Source organism: Ascaphus truei, chromosome 4, assembly GCF_040206685.1.
Source record: "Ascaphus truei isolate aAscTru1 chromosome 4, aAscTru1.hap1, whole genome shotgun sequence".
Lineage (NCBI taxonomy): Eukaryota > Metazoa > Chordata > Amphibia > Anura > Ascaphidae > Ascaphus > Ascaphus truei.
Window position 1 is genome coordinate 49489262 of NC_134486.1, and position 17656 is coordinate 49506917.

A 17656-nucleotide genomic window follows, 5' to 3' on the forward strand; every position below is an offset into this window, starting at 1 on the left:
ACCTTATAGCTCATAATATTTACAACCAGATTAGCAAATGCTAAACTTCAATGATCCCGATCTACTGGACAAAAAAAAACAGTTATTTTTTATTATATTGGAATAGGACCAAGGCTATAATTCTGCATCATACATGGTGTGTATGTATATTGATGCACACATATATATGCGTGTGTATTTATAATACATGTGCTATGAAGTCAGTATTGTGTAGTCACACCGTACGTGCACACATACACACAAAGCATTGTACTGAAGCGCAGTCTACTGTGCGTTTAAGCAATGCCCCCTGGCAATAGAAATATACAGCCCCCTTCTGCCAGAGACTACAACTCCCAGAAGCCCTTGCTGCAGAGCCACTGGAAATATGGAGCTGCCCATCAAAGCGACGTCACCCGGAGCAGAGCTCAGGGGCTTTACTACTCTGGGTGGGTTTTCAGGCTCATGGCTAATACGCGCTTTAAGAAGTTTGAAAGCACCGAAGCAAGTGCCACACACCGGTCTCCCTTATATGGGCGAGGTCCAGCGGTGCAGCAGGGCTCTGGCAGCACAATGTGAGAACACTGGAGCCTCTGGCAGCCCCCATCCTCCCATCTCTGCAGCAGGAGACCTGCAGGAGAGAGAGCAGCAGCAGCAGCAGCAGGAGAGCTGCAGGCTGGAGACCTGCAGGAGACACGCTCAACATGAGACGGAGGAAGATCGCAGTCGCCGCTGGGTTTTTCCTGTCCTTCTTCCTGGGCACTCTGCTCAATTTGCTGTGCGTTCCCGGGTTTGATCATCATCACCAGCAGCAGCAGCAGCAGCAGCAGCAGCGGCGGCTGCAGAATGGGGTCACCCCGGTCCCCCTGGATCCATCGCTTCGCATGAAAGGTGGGTCGCTGGGCTTGATGAAGCAGCTGCGGGAGAGGTACGAGGAGGTGATCCGCTACCGAGAGCACCGAGCCCCAGTGTCAGCCTCGGGGAGGCTGGCGAGACCCTTGGAGAGGAGGCTAATGGACCTGGATCAGCGGTACTCTGCAGAACACAACCAGAAACGGGGGGACACCAAGGTGCCCGGCGCTGACCAGGACATATCTCTCCCCAGGTCAAAAATAGACGTGTCTTTGAAGCCACCTTTGTTGGGGTGCCAAGACATTGGCAATGCAACCAATGCGCGCTATTTGGGTTCTGGTTACACTAAAGCTGTTTATAAATTGGTCCTGAATGACACTCTGTCAGTGGCTCTGAAATCAGTTGATTTTGGAGGGCATGACATACAGAATTGTGTGAAACAGTACAGGACGTTAGAAGATTGTTACAGATTGGCTTCCTTCAAGATTGTTAAAGAAATGACCTTGCTGCAGAGACTTCAGCACCCCAACATATTGCAGGTAAACACCCTATATTGATATGGGTAACTGCATGGTAATGCGCGTTTTAATCTTCACTTGAGACTTTATTTTTCTTCTGTGCAGATTTAAAAATACTTGCAGCCTCTCTGTACCATAAGGGTAATATTATAATAGCAAATTATACTATTTATTTCACAATGGGATCATATATATATATATATATATATATATATATATATATATATATATATATATATATATATATATATATATATATATATACATACATACATACATTCATACATGTATGTATGTATGTATATATGTGTGTATATATATATATAACTGTACTATATATATCAATTATAAATATATATCAATTTTTAGCAATCCCTCCTGATATCAAATAAGTTATTTGTATGTCTAGATACTAGTCAGTGCTATTAGAGATACATGTTTCAAAGACAGACAATTTGAGTGTATATATTATTAAAACCTGCTCAATTTTATTTATGAGACCTTGTACAAAGCAGGGCAGTTCATAAATGTCACATTGCTACATTTCTTGGTCCCTATCTAAACCATTTCACAGACTGTCTACTTTTCAGTCAGACATACAGTTCATATATACATCTATCTCAGGAGTCTATGGTTCATCATGTGCCACTGTGATAAAGAACACTTCATTTTTACAATCATATTTTTGATTGCTTTTACCATATGCATGCTGCATGCCAAGATATGAAACACATTGTGCCTAATGGTTATGCTTCTCTGTGGATGTACTTAAGGGAATCTACAGTATTTTAGATATTGTACACATTGTGTGTGTGTGTATATACACACACACACACACACACATTATTTTGTTAGACTACACTCAACTGTTTTGTGGACATTAGAGGAAAAATATCATTGTGATATGTGGTACTATCATGGCATTGAACTGGCAGTAGGGAAGCCCAGAGGGATTTTCTCCTGGCCTAGCTGCCTTGTTTATTTACTTGGAGAGTAAATGGTTACTTGTTCACTTTGAATGTATTATATTTAAACCCCTCTCTACAAAGACAATTCCAGTGTTTTTTTAATGCCAGATTTAACATTAGAACTCAAAGTGACAAAGAAACTAAATCTAGAGGGTTACATACAGCGAGGAGAAATGTGAGTCTTAGTTCATTTACCCTAAGCAGCAGAAGTGTAAATCAAACCCAGTCTTTCAAGACAGAAACAAGGGTATCTGTGTGCCCTGACAGCACAAATCCAGTGTACAATCTTTAGCACTATTGATAATTATAAAAATATTGTCCAGAACAGTTTCTCTGGTAAGAAACAAGTGTGTCATTGTGAATTCTCTCTTGCCATCTTGATTTGACAATATGTTTTAATCAGATCAGATTATTTTTTCATACACAATTAGCATGCATTATTTTTAACATGCTAAATAATTCCACAGCTCGTTTAACAACATTCTTCTTATGTGCAAGTGTTTCTTGCTGTTTAAGCCCGGTATGCTGCTAACATATTCATTTGTAAATACTGTTGCTTGTTGACTGGCAGGAGAGCAGTACTCCCTATGCTGTAGTTGACTATTCAAAGACAATGCTCGGTGCCGTATCTGCAGGTAATACATCGCATCATTGTTAAATTGAATTAGATGGTTACATCGTTTTACTTTTGTAAAGCAGTCAAAATACATCATGTTATGGTCCTTATTGGAGAAGACATACCTAGAACGATTAGTTCTGAAACAATCACAACAGTTGCTCCCTAAAAGATCAGTAGTTTCATTTGTGACCTTTAAGACAATGTCAAATCTCTCTCTCTCTCTCTCTCTCTCTCTCTCTCTCTCTCTCTCTCTCTCTCTCTCTCTCTCTCTCTCTCTCTCTCTCTCTCTCTCTCTCAGAAGCTATTAAATACTTTTATCTCACTGTTCTTCTTTCTTACAACACTTTAGTAACTCCATCCAATTATTGATTCCAACATGCATATTATGATGAATATCACTTGACAACGTGGGATATACCATGGATGTTATTATCTCTATTAAGTTTACTGCATGTCTGGTTATCATTCACCTTAATGCTTGCAATACATTGTTGAGGTCTGGGTTTAACAAACTGATTTGATCTCAATTGAAAAGCTACAGTAATGCAATTTTAGTTTGGCAAAAAGTAGAATGTAATAGTCATTATAAGAGCGAGAATCATTGAAGGTTTCCATCCAGCCAGACAAACAAAAACATTATAGCAGAACAAATTACTACCATCCAGCATTGTCAAACAAGTTTGTCAATATGTCATTGCTGAAAGGCAACAGCATCTTAACAGAAAACAGACAAACACACTTTTATGCTAGCCATATACAAGTTGCATGGAAAAACATGACTTTGCAGAAGCAAAGGTTTCCTTTCTTTGTGCAGCTTTCTCTTCTGTAGCCAATGGAAGCAGGAGAGGTTCATTAGGAACAGATTATTGCTCAGCAATTATGTCATAAATTAGCAGTTGCAAATCACAAGTTGTCTCCATGTGTAGGTGGTGGTAGCAGGGCTACAAGTAACATCCATCAAATTAACATTTCTCAAAGCACTGCTTGCATACCAATAGGGTTTGGTCACATTGGATTTTCAGCCCACTTTGGGCTACAGATGAAATTGCTATTTAGGAAGACACAGAGTGCACGTTCACACAGGAGCAATATTCATTATGTTCTGTACATACAACATTTTACATTCTTATACAGATTATTTCATTTTCCATTTTTTCCATTAGTAGTAGTATACCCTTTTTCTTGATAACAAATCTGCAGCATGGAAATTGTATAATACTACTTGCAAAATGTACTATCTCAAATTATTTATTACATTACTTATTTAATTTGGAGACTATTATACTATATTATGTACACAATAAAAGAACACATTCTATAGTTGTTTGTAATCCTTCAAAAGAAATGTGCTAAGTAATTGCTTCCCTTTACCTAATAGAGATAAACGTAACATTATCTAACGCCAATAGTAGGTTTATTCTGGTGGATACAAATATTGAAGTATGTGCTGTCCAAAATAATATAACATGTATATACATGCAATGAAATGTAATAGAATATGAGTAATGTACCATTTTTATGCATTTTATTTGCATGTTCCTGTGAGTCCATATGCCCCCAGAAAAGCCCATATCGAGAGAAAGCTGTTGGACTCATTTCTAGTGGAAGTCATGCTTTTCCTTTGTAGCCTTTTGTTCTCAGCACAGGAACTTTTCTTGTGAATCCCCTGTAGCTGACAGCACTAAGTGTAATCTGTGAGATAGCAATCTAGCTCTTAACTATCTTTGCTATTACAGGAGTTCCCATTCTATGTCTGTCAAAATTAGATTGTCTGTCTAGTATTTATTATCATATAATTTGACTTATGTAATAGACTGTATGTCAAAGTGACTGCACTTGCAGAAACCTATATGTTTTTGAAAGCTCTGCACACTACAATTTCATCTATCTAAAGTTGATCCCCTAAAAGGTATTAGACCCGTCAACATGCAGATATACCATCTTAAATGATAGAAAACAACCCTGCAAATAATAACACAGTTCACACAAACATAATTTTATAATATGCACAATGTTTTATATACAAATGCATGGTTATATATAGGAAGGGTGGAGAGGTATTGGAAAATGTGTAGCAAACTTAGCTTAGTTGATTGTCTTTCTAATAGTAGGAGTTTGAATACCTTGAGACTTCACTTTCTGGAGTATCTTTGGTTCTTTATAAGTTTTAGACATCACAGCTCTGCATTGCTCGGGTTTCATACATTCCTTTCTAAAGAGCTATTGTGATAGGCAGGTGCACATCCATTAAAATGGAAATGTATTTGGTTTGGAGGGTTGTTCATTAAAGCAGATTTAATAATGAGGAGCATTTGGGAAGAGGGGGATTTGGGTCACTGATTTATTGTAACAAAAGGCTTAGCAGTCCGCTAATTGCCTTCCAGTTGCTATGTATCAAATACTTCTGATGGGCTCTTCTGTCAGGCTGCACTTTTGTTTCTCAACTTGAAAGTTACCCGTTCATTTTCAATCTCACATTTATACACAAGAAAAAGTTTTCTTTTCTTTCCTAGCTACCAATTTAGTAATAATGCCTATAGTTTAAACATTGTGGGAATAGACCATTTCATAATGAGTGGAATTAACACAATATTTAAAAAATAAATAAAAAAAGGACATATAAACCGATGGAATTTTCATGTTCTTCACATGAATATATTTCTTTAGACACGAGAGCAGTCTATTATATAGACTATACAGTAATTTGGGTAGCCTGGAGTTTCCTTTTATTACCGAGAAAAGGCAGTGTTAAGTGTGTATATTCATATACACAACTATTGTGGGATTTTATTTGCAATAATACTTTTTATACCCTTGTGCGTTTGTTTTCTCATTTTTTTATGTAATAAAACACCCATAGTGTCATACATAATAAAACACCCAAATCTGATAGTATTTGTCCTTTGCAGTAAATGATATAGAACATTCATGTCATTCATGGACATTCATTTTTGGGGCGTTTCCTACTAGAGATGAGTGAATTTTTCACATGCGTTAGTGAACTTTGCAAATTTGCACCCTTTTTGGCTCAGTGAAAGTTTGCAACAAACTCTCCCAATGTTAAAAGTCAATGGGCATCGCATGGTCAATTCACATTGATTACTTTCATTTTAGAAATAGGATTTAAGCCTCTCTTTTTTTAAGTCGCTGGGTAGCTATTTTGCCCCTTTAAAAGGGGAAATAGAGAATTTTGAATAATTTCGGTTGTTTTGCAAGAACTTTTGGCGCCAAAAGTTAGATTTCAATTTCCTTGTCTTTTTCAAAGTTTTTGGAAAGTTCGACTGAAATAGTGTTAAGGCGAAGCTCAGCAGGTTCACAATTCTCTGGTTATTACACGGTCTAAACGCAAGGGGATTTACAGTATACTGTAAACATACTATCCAGGAAATGACTATCTTTGTGTAACATCCCCCCTGTAAAGCTGACACAAATATGCTGTAAATAGCTGAAAAGTTAAAATGTTACAAATTGCCGTATTTAAGCAAATATTCAACATCACATTATTAAATGGCATTGTGGGGTCTCCCACGGATTCCTGTACAGTAGAAGTAGCCCGCAGTGGTACTTACTTTCAGCCTGTGCCAAAACGACACAATGATCACAGCTAAATTCACTCATAATATGAAAATGTAGGAGTACACTTCTAAATTCCATTACGTCTCTACCTTTGCAACAATACACTGGAGGATATTTATCAAAGACTCGCAGCTGCAAAACTGGGGCACAAAAACTGCACCAGATTTATCAAAACAAAGAAATCGAAATGGTTAAAATTCGTAAATTTGGTGCGATTTTTCTGCCCCAGTTTTGGAACCAGGTGACCTTAATATGTGACCTCTAACACAAACCTGCTTTGAATGCATGATATTTTTAGGAGTTTCTGACCGGTTGGTTGTCAGGTACATGTGGATTAATCAATCTGGAATATTTCGATATCATTGAGAGAATTAAAACTCTTAGGGGTCTATGTACTAACAGGATATTTGTTTTTGAATCAATATTGTAGTGCTAAAAAGAAGTACAAATCTTATTTTGCATGGTACAGTACTTATGAAGGTCATTATATTGATACAATTTAAATTGGAACAGAATTATGTGTATTATGAATTAATTGTATAATCAGTATTAGTAATATCAATTATGAATGTAATATATTACAATAGCCATGTTGGGAATATATGAAATGTTATTATTGCATATAATAAACATCCGTGTTACGTTAAAAAAAAAGGAAGTTGATACTGTAGCAACTTAAACACGTCTAATTCTGCACTAACAAAACAAACAGACTTTGTGGGATTTACGCCAGGCTACATTTGGCGTGTAATTTTGATGCAGTTGCAAAACCAATTTTGATGCACATATACAAATTATTTAAGTACATGTTATTTACATGTGCATCACTACTGCTCCACCTGTTTGCGCCAATATACTGGCTAAAAATGTTTTTGTTACTACACAGATGCACACACACAATATACTTTTTTCTTTTATTGTGTCCATTTACCACCAAATATTTAATTTGTCTCTAGTACATAGACCCCTTAGCATATAAACGTTTGTCAAAAAGATGTTAAGCTGCTTCTGCTAAAGGTGTGAAATTCAGCTTTCATTTTGATTTGCATTTATGTATTAAGCAATTGGCCTCAATTGCATCAAAATGATGTTAAACAAAAAAGTATTTAATGGCCATAACATGAAGTCATATTGAGCCTTAAGAAATGGGCATTTTATAGTCTATCTCTATGACATCTATTCTTGTAGTGCTCTAAATTAGGCTTTCAGGACTTAATGTGTAAACCTATTAAACATATTTTATATTCTGAACAAAAGAAACGTTATAATGGTAAAGACAGTTTAATATGACTAACTGATTTCACTTTCTTACAACTCCCACATATGGTGCTGCATTTTTGAAAATGTATTCATTGTTTTAAATGTATCATCAAACTATATATAACTACAGTATGTTAAACAATACACATATGCGGGCTGTTAAAGGCGCAGCCTTCACTTCTCAATTTAAAAATACAAATGTTTGCTTTCTTTGGTAATCATTTTCTTTCATTTGTACGCATTATGGAGATATCTGCTTTCAAAGTCATAGGCTTTTGAGCACATTTTTTTTTAAATAGCCCCCGTTGCTTCTACATGAAGTCAGGGTAATGAGGACTGTGTGGTCAAATGCTTTTGTTTTATGATTATTTGTGATAATAGGTAGGGACATGGTGTATATTTCTGGCAGTACTTGGTTTCCTGTGTGTTTTCATACATATGTATTGCACCTGTAACTTGTTGTCTGCCAGACGCAGGTAATGGGTTAAGAAGGACAGTGGCTTTCATATATAACCAGTCATACCCAGACTACAAGGGCATTGGCGACGTTTGCACACCTGCAGGTGGGAGCTGTCTCCATTCGGCACCTTGCTACATATACTGCACTTTGTCTCTGACCTACATGCAAAAGGAAAGAGACTCTTGTAAAGTGCATGTTTGAATTTTGCAGTAATTGCCCATCAAATGTTATGACATGCTTATAAAACTGAACGTTACCACATTCAGCTCGGCGCTGATTTTGTTAGTAAAACATGCCGACATCCGTTACATATTATCTCTTCACCAGCTTGTGTCTGCCGTTTTGCTGGCATTAGCCATACACAAGTTTCTGGAGTGCGATCTCCCGAGCAATAATAAAAAAAAAAGCTGAAGGAGATGAAGTAATGCAATCGTTTGACCGCGTCTAATGTAATCAGTTAGTTATTTACTGTAATCGTATTTGGCATTTACTTCATGCTTCTTCTTTCAATTGCGGCTAATTCCATCATTTTAGTCTTTTAAATGGATTTTTATTTTTTTAAATGTCCTTAAATCTGATAATTTCTGTATCATGCTTAACCATTACGATGCCAGATTGGCCAGCAATGCAGAGACATTAACCCCTTCAGTTGAGGGGTGGCATGCAGATGGTGTGTGTGATGATACTGAGGGGTAGAGCCTCAGAAGGTCGCTCATTTTTAACGTTCCTTTAATGTCAATTTAACATATTCCTATCCGTAACGCGTATCACTTAGGGTGCTTTTTGATACAATGGCCTGGCATTTTCCTTAAAAATAACGGATCCTTATTTTATTTTATTTTCAACTTAAATTTTATTGAGATTTTTTCAACACTTATAGGGGGGTAGAGGGGGTACAGAAGATAGAGAGGGGGAGGGAGGGGAGTGACGCAGCACTCCAGACGAGCAAATGTTAACAAAATAACCACACAGTGTGATATGATACATGAACATTGAGTAATAAACATCTGTCATTTGTAATATTTGGTTAAATATCCATCTGTTTATGAGAGAAAAAAAGAGCAGGGGGTGGAGATTGGAAAAGGATCCTTATATTTTAATGGATGTTAGGCTTACTCATTTGCAAACCATATGGTAATGAGCAGTGTATCTAACAACGGAGATCCTCAGACATCCCTTACGGTTAGCGCATGATAATAACGCCACGAAAAGCCGCCCTTACTCACATCAAGACCCTGATTATGCGTAGTAATATAGTAGTGAGGTTGAAAAAGACATGCGTCCATCAAGTTCAACCTCTGATTATCATTGAGTTATTTCTCTGAATAGTCTAAAAGCAATGTTATGAGTTTAGGACGTAATCCTTTAATTACAAAAAGTTACACTTGTCATACAAAGATACATATTATGGATCATATAAATGTCTGAAACATGTCATAAGCTATGTTATGTTTTTCTAGTGATTAAAGTGATATGTTTGTGTGAACTAATATGGTATATAATGTAATAATGACAGTATAAAGGAATGGGTTACAATAATGTATATCCATACATACCTCAACAATATTAATTCATGTTTTATTTTTACTAATGTACAATTAAAATAAATGAAGGATGTTCTTCCTTCATGTTTTTAATTGTACATTAATAAAAATGAACTATAAATTAATATTGTTGAGTTAGGTATGGATATATTATTATACACCCATATTTTATATAGTCATTATCACACTATCTATATAATTAAGTGAAAAAGTTAATAAGTGTAAACATTGTACATTTCTAATATTATAACAAGGTTTGCATTAGCTTTTGGTAGCACACATACATAGCGTTACCTTAATAACACGCCTTAAAGTTTGACCAACGTGCATGTGCAACGCGTCTCAGCACTACGATCATACACATTCCTGCAGGTAACGCAACGATGGTGGTTTTGCTAACGGACCTTATTTATGCATATGATTAGCTTTGAGCATCCCCGGTAAATAAAGGGAAAATGACGTCCGTTACCTAGTTAGGTAACATAACGTTATTTGCTGTTATTTAACACACTTCTGGGGACCTACCGCTAAGAGTTATGGAGTACCTTCAAAAGCAGAGTACTGTTACTTTTCTATTTACACTTCCAGTTGTGTATTCTTTCAGGGAATTCATTTGAAAAATACTCCATCCCTTTCGATTTGTATAACATGAGTGGTGTATTAATGTTCATAACATGCAGCACAAGAGCTTTTCCACTTACTTGTAAATGTTGGTGTAATTGTTATTATTATGTTGAGACCTCTCAAAAATGGCTGCATTTGTGGAATATTCAATGGTAATTTGACATATTTCTGTTTCTTATCTCACATTACTGCAGCTGTGGATTCCCCCCCCCCCGCCACATTAATTCCTCAAATAATAAATAATAATAAATTTGCTTCTGAAGTTCTGATTAGCGCCCAATGACATCTGAATGCCGTGTATATTCTTGTTGTGTTTTCTTGACTTTGCTTTTTAAACCCATATGTATTAAAGTATCAAACATATGCTGTATGACTACATACATACAGTACATTACCATGCAATGTTATTCCACACACACCTCGTGGCATTGTAAGACATCTCACAGTCCATTCTGTTGGACAGGCCAACAAGTTTATTCTGGGGCCAGAAGGGGTCTTATGCAATAAGTTGCAATCCCAATAACACATACTATACACTTTATTGCAGCTGTTTCATAATTTAATATATTTTTAATAGCTTTGCAAATTTGTGTCTGAATGTAAACAATGACAAATACACAAGAGTAATAGATGCTACTGCTCTCTATGGGGCATATGCCTCACTGTGCAAATAAAGCTGTGATATTTCTAAAGCCACATTGATCAGGGTTGACATTACTGTACAAGACGATCACATGGTAATTTTAAGTGACTCTACAAAAATGTTCAAATTAGTATATTTCTACAAAACTAGAAAAACAATGAAGGCTTTTGTTAATGAACTGATATAGTGATGTGCGTGGAAAGGCACACACAAGTTGTACATGCTTTTGGTATAAAGTAAGTTGTGCTGAACTTAAAAAAAATACACAGCTTTAAAAAGGGACGGAATTTCACTGGGAAAGGTGGGTTTTACACTGAGCTTCAAAATAACAACGAAACAAGCAGTAACGAACGTACGGTAACAAACAAAAACAAAGCACCACAGATCCCATTGACATTTTTTAAAGAACTAACAAAGTTTTATCAAATAAACAATGAAACTATTCCTCCCTGTAGATATACTGCATGTTGTATACAAGCAGCCACTTCCCTGAGACTGAGGTTCTTCACATGACATATATGTGAAACCAAAAATAAGTAACCAATCAATTAATATTAGCAGAGGTCAGAGTAAATGAATGACAGGAAATGAACTCCACCTTGAGAAAATCATGCTAATGTGACAGTTGTACAATTAATTGTCCATTAACTACACGGATGATGATAAATGAGGTTTTATTTTTTCCATGTCATATTAAGCTGACTTATTTTTACTGAATAGTCAAAAACAGTTTATTTGTTACATTTGTTATAGAAATATATTTTACAACGTAAGACTTGAACTGAGACTCTTTTCAGTTTAACATATAGTGATACAAAAATAAATATTTTAGTACTTTTTTTTCTTTCTTGGCTCTTGCATTAAATAATTTATTAATACTATTAATGTAAACAGCATAGTTTTCTTCCAAATGCATGGAGCGTTTTTTACATTCAAATGATAGTTAACAGACAACGTTCTCCCCTTTGTAGTTAGACACACAGGGAGTGCTGTGTAAACATTTCGGATAAACGTTAGTAGGACCAATTTTGGCTAAATTAGGTTTCCTCCATTTTAACTTGTTACAGAGCCTCGCCATCAATGTATCTGCTACTTTATCCTTTTTAGAGTTGCATGTAGCTATGCAAATAAAATAATCTGACATGGTAAATCCTTTTGTAACCTTGCATTCATCTATCCTTGGTGAGTAACTTAGTGCAATAAGGGAGTCTGTAGTTTGCATATACTTACACATTGATGACAGCTTAATAAGGGCTTTTATTTTGTGTTTTTGTTCAGAAGGCTTGTCAGCCTTTGTGTAGAGTCTGACCTCTGCTTTTTTTGTCTGAAAAGGGCAGCTGTGTCACTTTAATTTGTGGTAATGTGGAATGCTGAAATTGACATGAAATGACTGGCTCTGTGGGCTTGTAGACTTATGGAAGAACAACTTGATTCCTATTGTTACAAGAATATCAAAGCAGATAACTAATTTGTTTTATCTGTCACTGACAGGGAATGCAACCTTTGGAGTATGGATTCAAAAACAGTGAATTCAGGAGGCGTACTATTACAATCCTAGTTTGCTTCAGACATTACGAACGAGAAGCATTAGAAGGAAATCTTTACTGCCTAAACAATAAAATAAAAAAACTATGTTATTTGGCTATACAGTATGTGAACCTATATAACAAATTTATCGAAATGTTTCATCATTGAGTTTATATTTAATAAAAACCATACCGGAAATTACAGATATGTCTGTTGCAACTCAACTTCAGCCTTTTAGGTTCTGTTGTTGATATGGAGACAAATATTGGAGTACATGTATATTTGGGAACTAGATTTGGATATAACAAGTCATGTTTGTATTCCCATTATATTTCAGGATAAATCTTCATATGCAAATATATATATATATATATATATATATATATATTTTTTTTTTTTAAACCACTCCGGTGCAATAATAATGTTCAACATCACAATATTACAAGTGTTAACATTAACCCTTTTGCTGCCAAAGGAGCCAGGAATGCAGTGCGCTGCTTGTGGCCACGAATACAGTATTGCTAAAAATAGGGTGTGATAAAGCGTTGTTGATACGGATCCTTTGCCAAACGCGTCGCAAAAATGTACAGAACAAGGGAAATATTTAGAAGGGTCCGAAAAACTAAAGAGGCTACACTTAAAAGAAAGAGCGATGTCATGGATTTATATTTTAAATTCCCTATAACCCCATTAAAAAGAAGACGTTACCCGTTTGCTACTATTGAAGTCTTTGCATTGCAATGCATTGCAGGCGTCCCTGGCAGAGAAATCATTAAATAGCTAACCATTGGAGACAAGCGCAACCCCCACAAACTGAGACTATTTTTAAGCGAGTGAATGATGTTATGTTAATGGGAAAACTCTCTGGTATTCTCAATGGAACGCAATAAATATTTGGGGATATTTGAACACCCAGGATAGATTCCATTTTTTTTTGAGCCCTCAGGTGAGGCACGATGACCAATGCTCAGTATATTTACACATACACATTTTAATCTAGTCTGTAACTGTTACATACGCCCATAATATATTAGCTTTACCTGTGCATGCAATGTCTGGTGTATAAGGTTCACTTAATGTAACTATGTATTTGTAACCACGTATTTGTCACCATCCCTTTATGCCCAGGACATACTTGAAAACGAGAGGTAACTCTCAATGTATTACTTCCTGGTAAAACATTTTATAAATAAATATACTGTATAACAGAACGTGTCTATATTGTGCTGGAGTTCATGCGTATACACAGATAATGTGAAACTGTCTGTGTATTTTATTGAATTGTATAATTGGACAACTGGAATGTATCGATATATATGTAGGTACCTGTGACCCTTCCCCTCCCTTGTTTCTTACTGTATCCTGTCCCCGTTGTTTTTTTTTTAAATTCATATGTGAAAAAATTCTAAAATAGATGAACAGTTTAGAAAAACAAACACACTCTAAGGTACAGATTACAAACTATGGGGTAGATCCCCAGAAGGTTGTTAATTGCGGGGCTTATCTTGTCTGGCGCGGCATCTCATCAGCGTCATGACGTCACGTGACATGCGACGCCATGCGGCGTAATGGCAATGCAACGCCACAAGGTATCCCATTGTCGTAGCAATGTGACGCCGCATGATGTCGCGACGTCATGTGATGTCATGTTGTCATGGCAACAAACCCACTTTGACGTCACGGCGCCATGGCAACGGTACACTGCAGTAAGAGAAGCCGCTAGAGAAGGGAAGAGACCCTTCACTCTCCCACGTCAATCAGTTTAATTGTTGTGGGGAAGAGTGCATGGGCCTCTGTAACCCTGGGCTCGATGCTCAGGCTTCAATTATACCGCCATGAAGCCGCCATGGAATGTATATTTATTATTCTGCACCCAGGACATACTTGAAAAGAAAAGGCAACACCATGTATTTTCTTCTGATAAAATATTTTATACAGAAATAATAAATGTGTTACTGATATGCAATAAAAATGCAATTGCTGCCCTGTACTATAAAGATGTGTTCAAATGCTTCACTGGCCTCTCTACTTCCCAGCCTCCTTCACCTCTCAACATTTCACCTCACAAATATCTCTGCTTGTTCCCTATGAATCCTCCAACTTTGTTTTGTACAATATATTTAATTCCAACTCTCTCTACTAGACGCGGAAATATGTCTGAGTTCGGTCTGTGAAAATGTTAATGGTATTTTTATGGTTTTGACTTGGTCACAAAAAATTTTGCACACTCTTGTGACGTTTACCTTTTTTTTTGGCAAAAAGTATGTGGTTCACAAAAAAAGTGACAATCGCACAAGAAAAGCTCGCAACGGTCCAGGCATTTTTTTGGTGGGCAAATGTTGCCAATCTAAATGTAGAGGTTTCACAAAAATTGTGAAATTCGCAAAATAAATTATCTCTCTCTCAAGATTCCAGGTAAATGTTTGTGAATGTTGCAGATTTTGCAAAGTGTTGGAGAGCCGGGAAAAAGATCAGTGTTTGGCTATTTGAAGAACTTGCGTGAACATTTTTCACATCTCTTCATTTCATCTGCAATTTGTTGCTCAATGTATCCATAATGAAACCTTTCAATCTGCTTACTTTCTGATCTGTTAGAGTATATACAGTTCATATTCGTTCAAATAGTGAGTGGATTCTCACTGCACAGTTCCAACGGTTAATGGAGCACTGGGAACTTGTACAACTCACCAAAGTTATATGAAGGGCAGAATGCCTTGCATAACTTGTGGTTAGCTGTCCTAAGTGAAACTTGCAGTAGTTGCTATCTGTTTGTCTTACAAAATGGACATTGTGCTAAAATGTTCCAAGGGAAAGTAACTGTCAGTAAGTCATTACTGTAAAGCAACAGCAGCAGCTCTACCTTATTGGGAGAATTTCCTAGGAGCCCTTTGTGCCCAATAATAATTTACTTAGCTATAAACACAATGTCAGTCCTGGCACCCTGAAGCCCTGTATTTACCATGGATCAAAGTAGAACCTCTGTAAATCCATAAAATTGCACCTACGAACATTATATCACGTGAGGAAAGGGAGAGAAAAGAACTGTGTGACTCTCTAAACTAGTTGGAACTCTAAGCAATTGCTTAGTTTACTTATGCAAAGTTCACATACTTTGTAACATAAACTATCAAGACGTTTACGACAATACATTTGTATGCGTGTAATAGTAGTTATAACACACACAAATTCTCACAGCTTGGAGAAACTGTGCAGATTTTTGCTGCTAGTTAAAATAAACAATTTTATTTGTACTGTGTATACTACTACTAAATTAATAATAATAATAATAATAATAAAAATAATAAAGATCTGATCTGTCTTCATTCCACTATTATTAAACCTTTCATTACATTCTAACTTCCACCTAATGGACTTTAAATGATGTTATAGCCCGTCTGTGATTATGGACTTACTCAAATTTCTAACCCTTTTGCCTCCCACTAGATTTTTACATTGTAGAGGCACTCTGGGAGATATTTACTAAGCAGCAATCCAGAATGTACGGTGTCTTCTGATGCCACAATACACCATCCAGCTACCGCCATACTACCACATTGTTACAGACTTGATGTAAACCAATGGTATACTTAATCAGTTATGTAAACCAATGGTATACTTAATCTGTGATGTATATTATATTTTAATGTGTTAATGTTCATTTAAATAATTTAATAAATATATAGCATATTGTATTGTATTATACTTGTATTTTACATAAAGATACAAAAAAATCACAGTCATTTTATTAATTAAATTGTATTTATTTATTTTAATACTGTATTATATTTTAAATTAACATTAGCTCACATTTACATATATAAATAATCACATACTTATATAAACGCGAGGCCATAATGATATATTTTGTTTATATTAAGGTGGTAATGCAGCTTTAAAGGGGCAATCCATGCGCCTTTTTTTTTGGCATAATTTTTTTTACACAGGATTGAAGCAAGGGGTTTCCGGAACTGAACCCTATTCATTTCAGCCCCGCGGACCTCACAAGATTGTTTGATTTCCATAGATAACGTAAATATGTGGTACAGTACATCCAGCTTTGAGACTGCATGGGAAAGCCTTGTCATACCATGTTTTCTGACACGGTCCCGACCAAGCTTAGCGCCCCAAATTCTCACACTTTCCATTTATGTCTATAGAACTTAATGTCATACTTTTGTTGCATAGATTAATAATATAAATAATCATGTGGGATGTATTTAACCTTGTACACTTCTTTTAAGGGGTTTCTGGGGTATACCATTGAATTCTTATCTTTAGTGATTCCAGGTAAGGCCACTAAACATTGAATTCCCAATCAACTAGGTAAAAAAAAAAAAGAAGGGTTTCTTACAAAATCCTTCCCATTCTAGCTTACTTTTCAATTTTAAAGAATTGTTTTAATATTTAATACACTCAGCTCAAATGGTGATTGTGTCATATATAATACATCAGCTCCAAAAGTTTCCACTTCATCTACACAAGCGCCCACTGCTCACCCTATCTCTTCTGTAAACCAAGTTATTTGTACGACTTTGGTTACTTTGTCAGTATACAAAGAAAATGTTTAGCCTTGGAAGAGTGAAGATGAAGGGCGGTAAAGGCAGAATGTATTTTTGTGTCCATGAAAGGACGGAGCCCCACAAACCAAACATTTTTGTATTTTATTTAGATCATTATTTAGTTGGCTTTCCCTGAGAACGATTCACTTCCATCTAAAGTAATAGTTTGACTTAGTTTTTTTTTTTTTTTTTTTTTAAATAAAAGTGAGTACGTTTCTTTTTTCTTCAGGTCTGTTTAATTATAATGTTATCTGGAAATTCTTCTTTTTTTCCTTTAACTCTTAAAACTAAGCATGCTGCGAATATTAGCCAAACAAGACAACAAAAAGGAAGGAGCCTGGACAAACGATCTTCACACACATGTAACAATTTACAAACAGGGCTATCTCAAAATAAATAATTTAAAGCCCTTAAAGAAGCTAAACGTGAAATCTTATGGTTTTTAAAAAAATAATAATAATTTCTGTAGTATTCGATAAGTGACTATTTTGTTTTTGCTTTAATTCAACTCTTAATGCCATTTTTAA

The 17656-nt window shown here is 35.9% G+C and overlaps 1 protein-coding gene across 1 annotated transcript in view; it reads left to right on the plus strand.

Moving 5' to 3' along the window:
• The first annotated feature begins 387 nt into the window (after positions 1–387).
• Positions 388–17656, plus strand: part of PKDCC (protein kinase domain containing, cytoplasmic) — a 36931-nt gene continuing 19662 nt past the window's right edge. Inside the window, exon 1 of the mRNA XM_075595743.1 lies at positions 388–1370. Coding sequence (XP_075451858.1) covers positions 684–1370 — 687 coding nt within the window. The 5' untranslated portion in view covers positions 388–683. The remainder of the gene's footprint in view (positions 1371–17656) is intronic.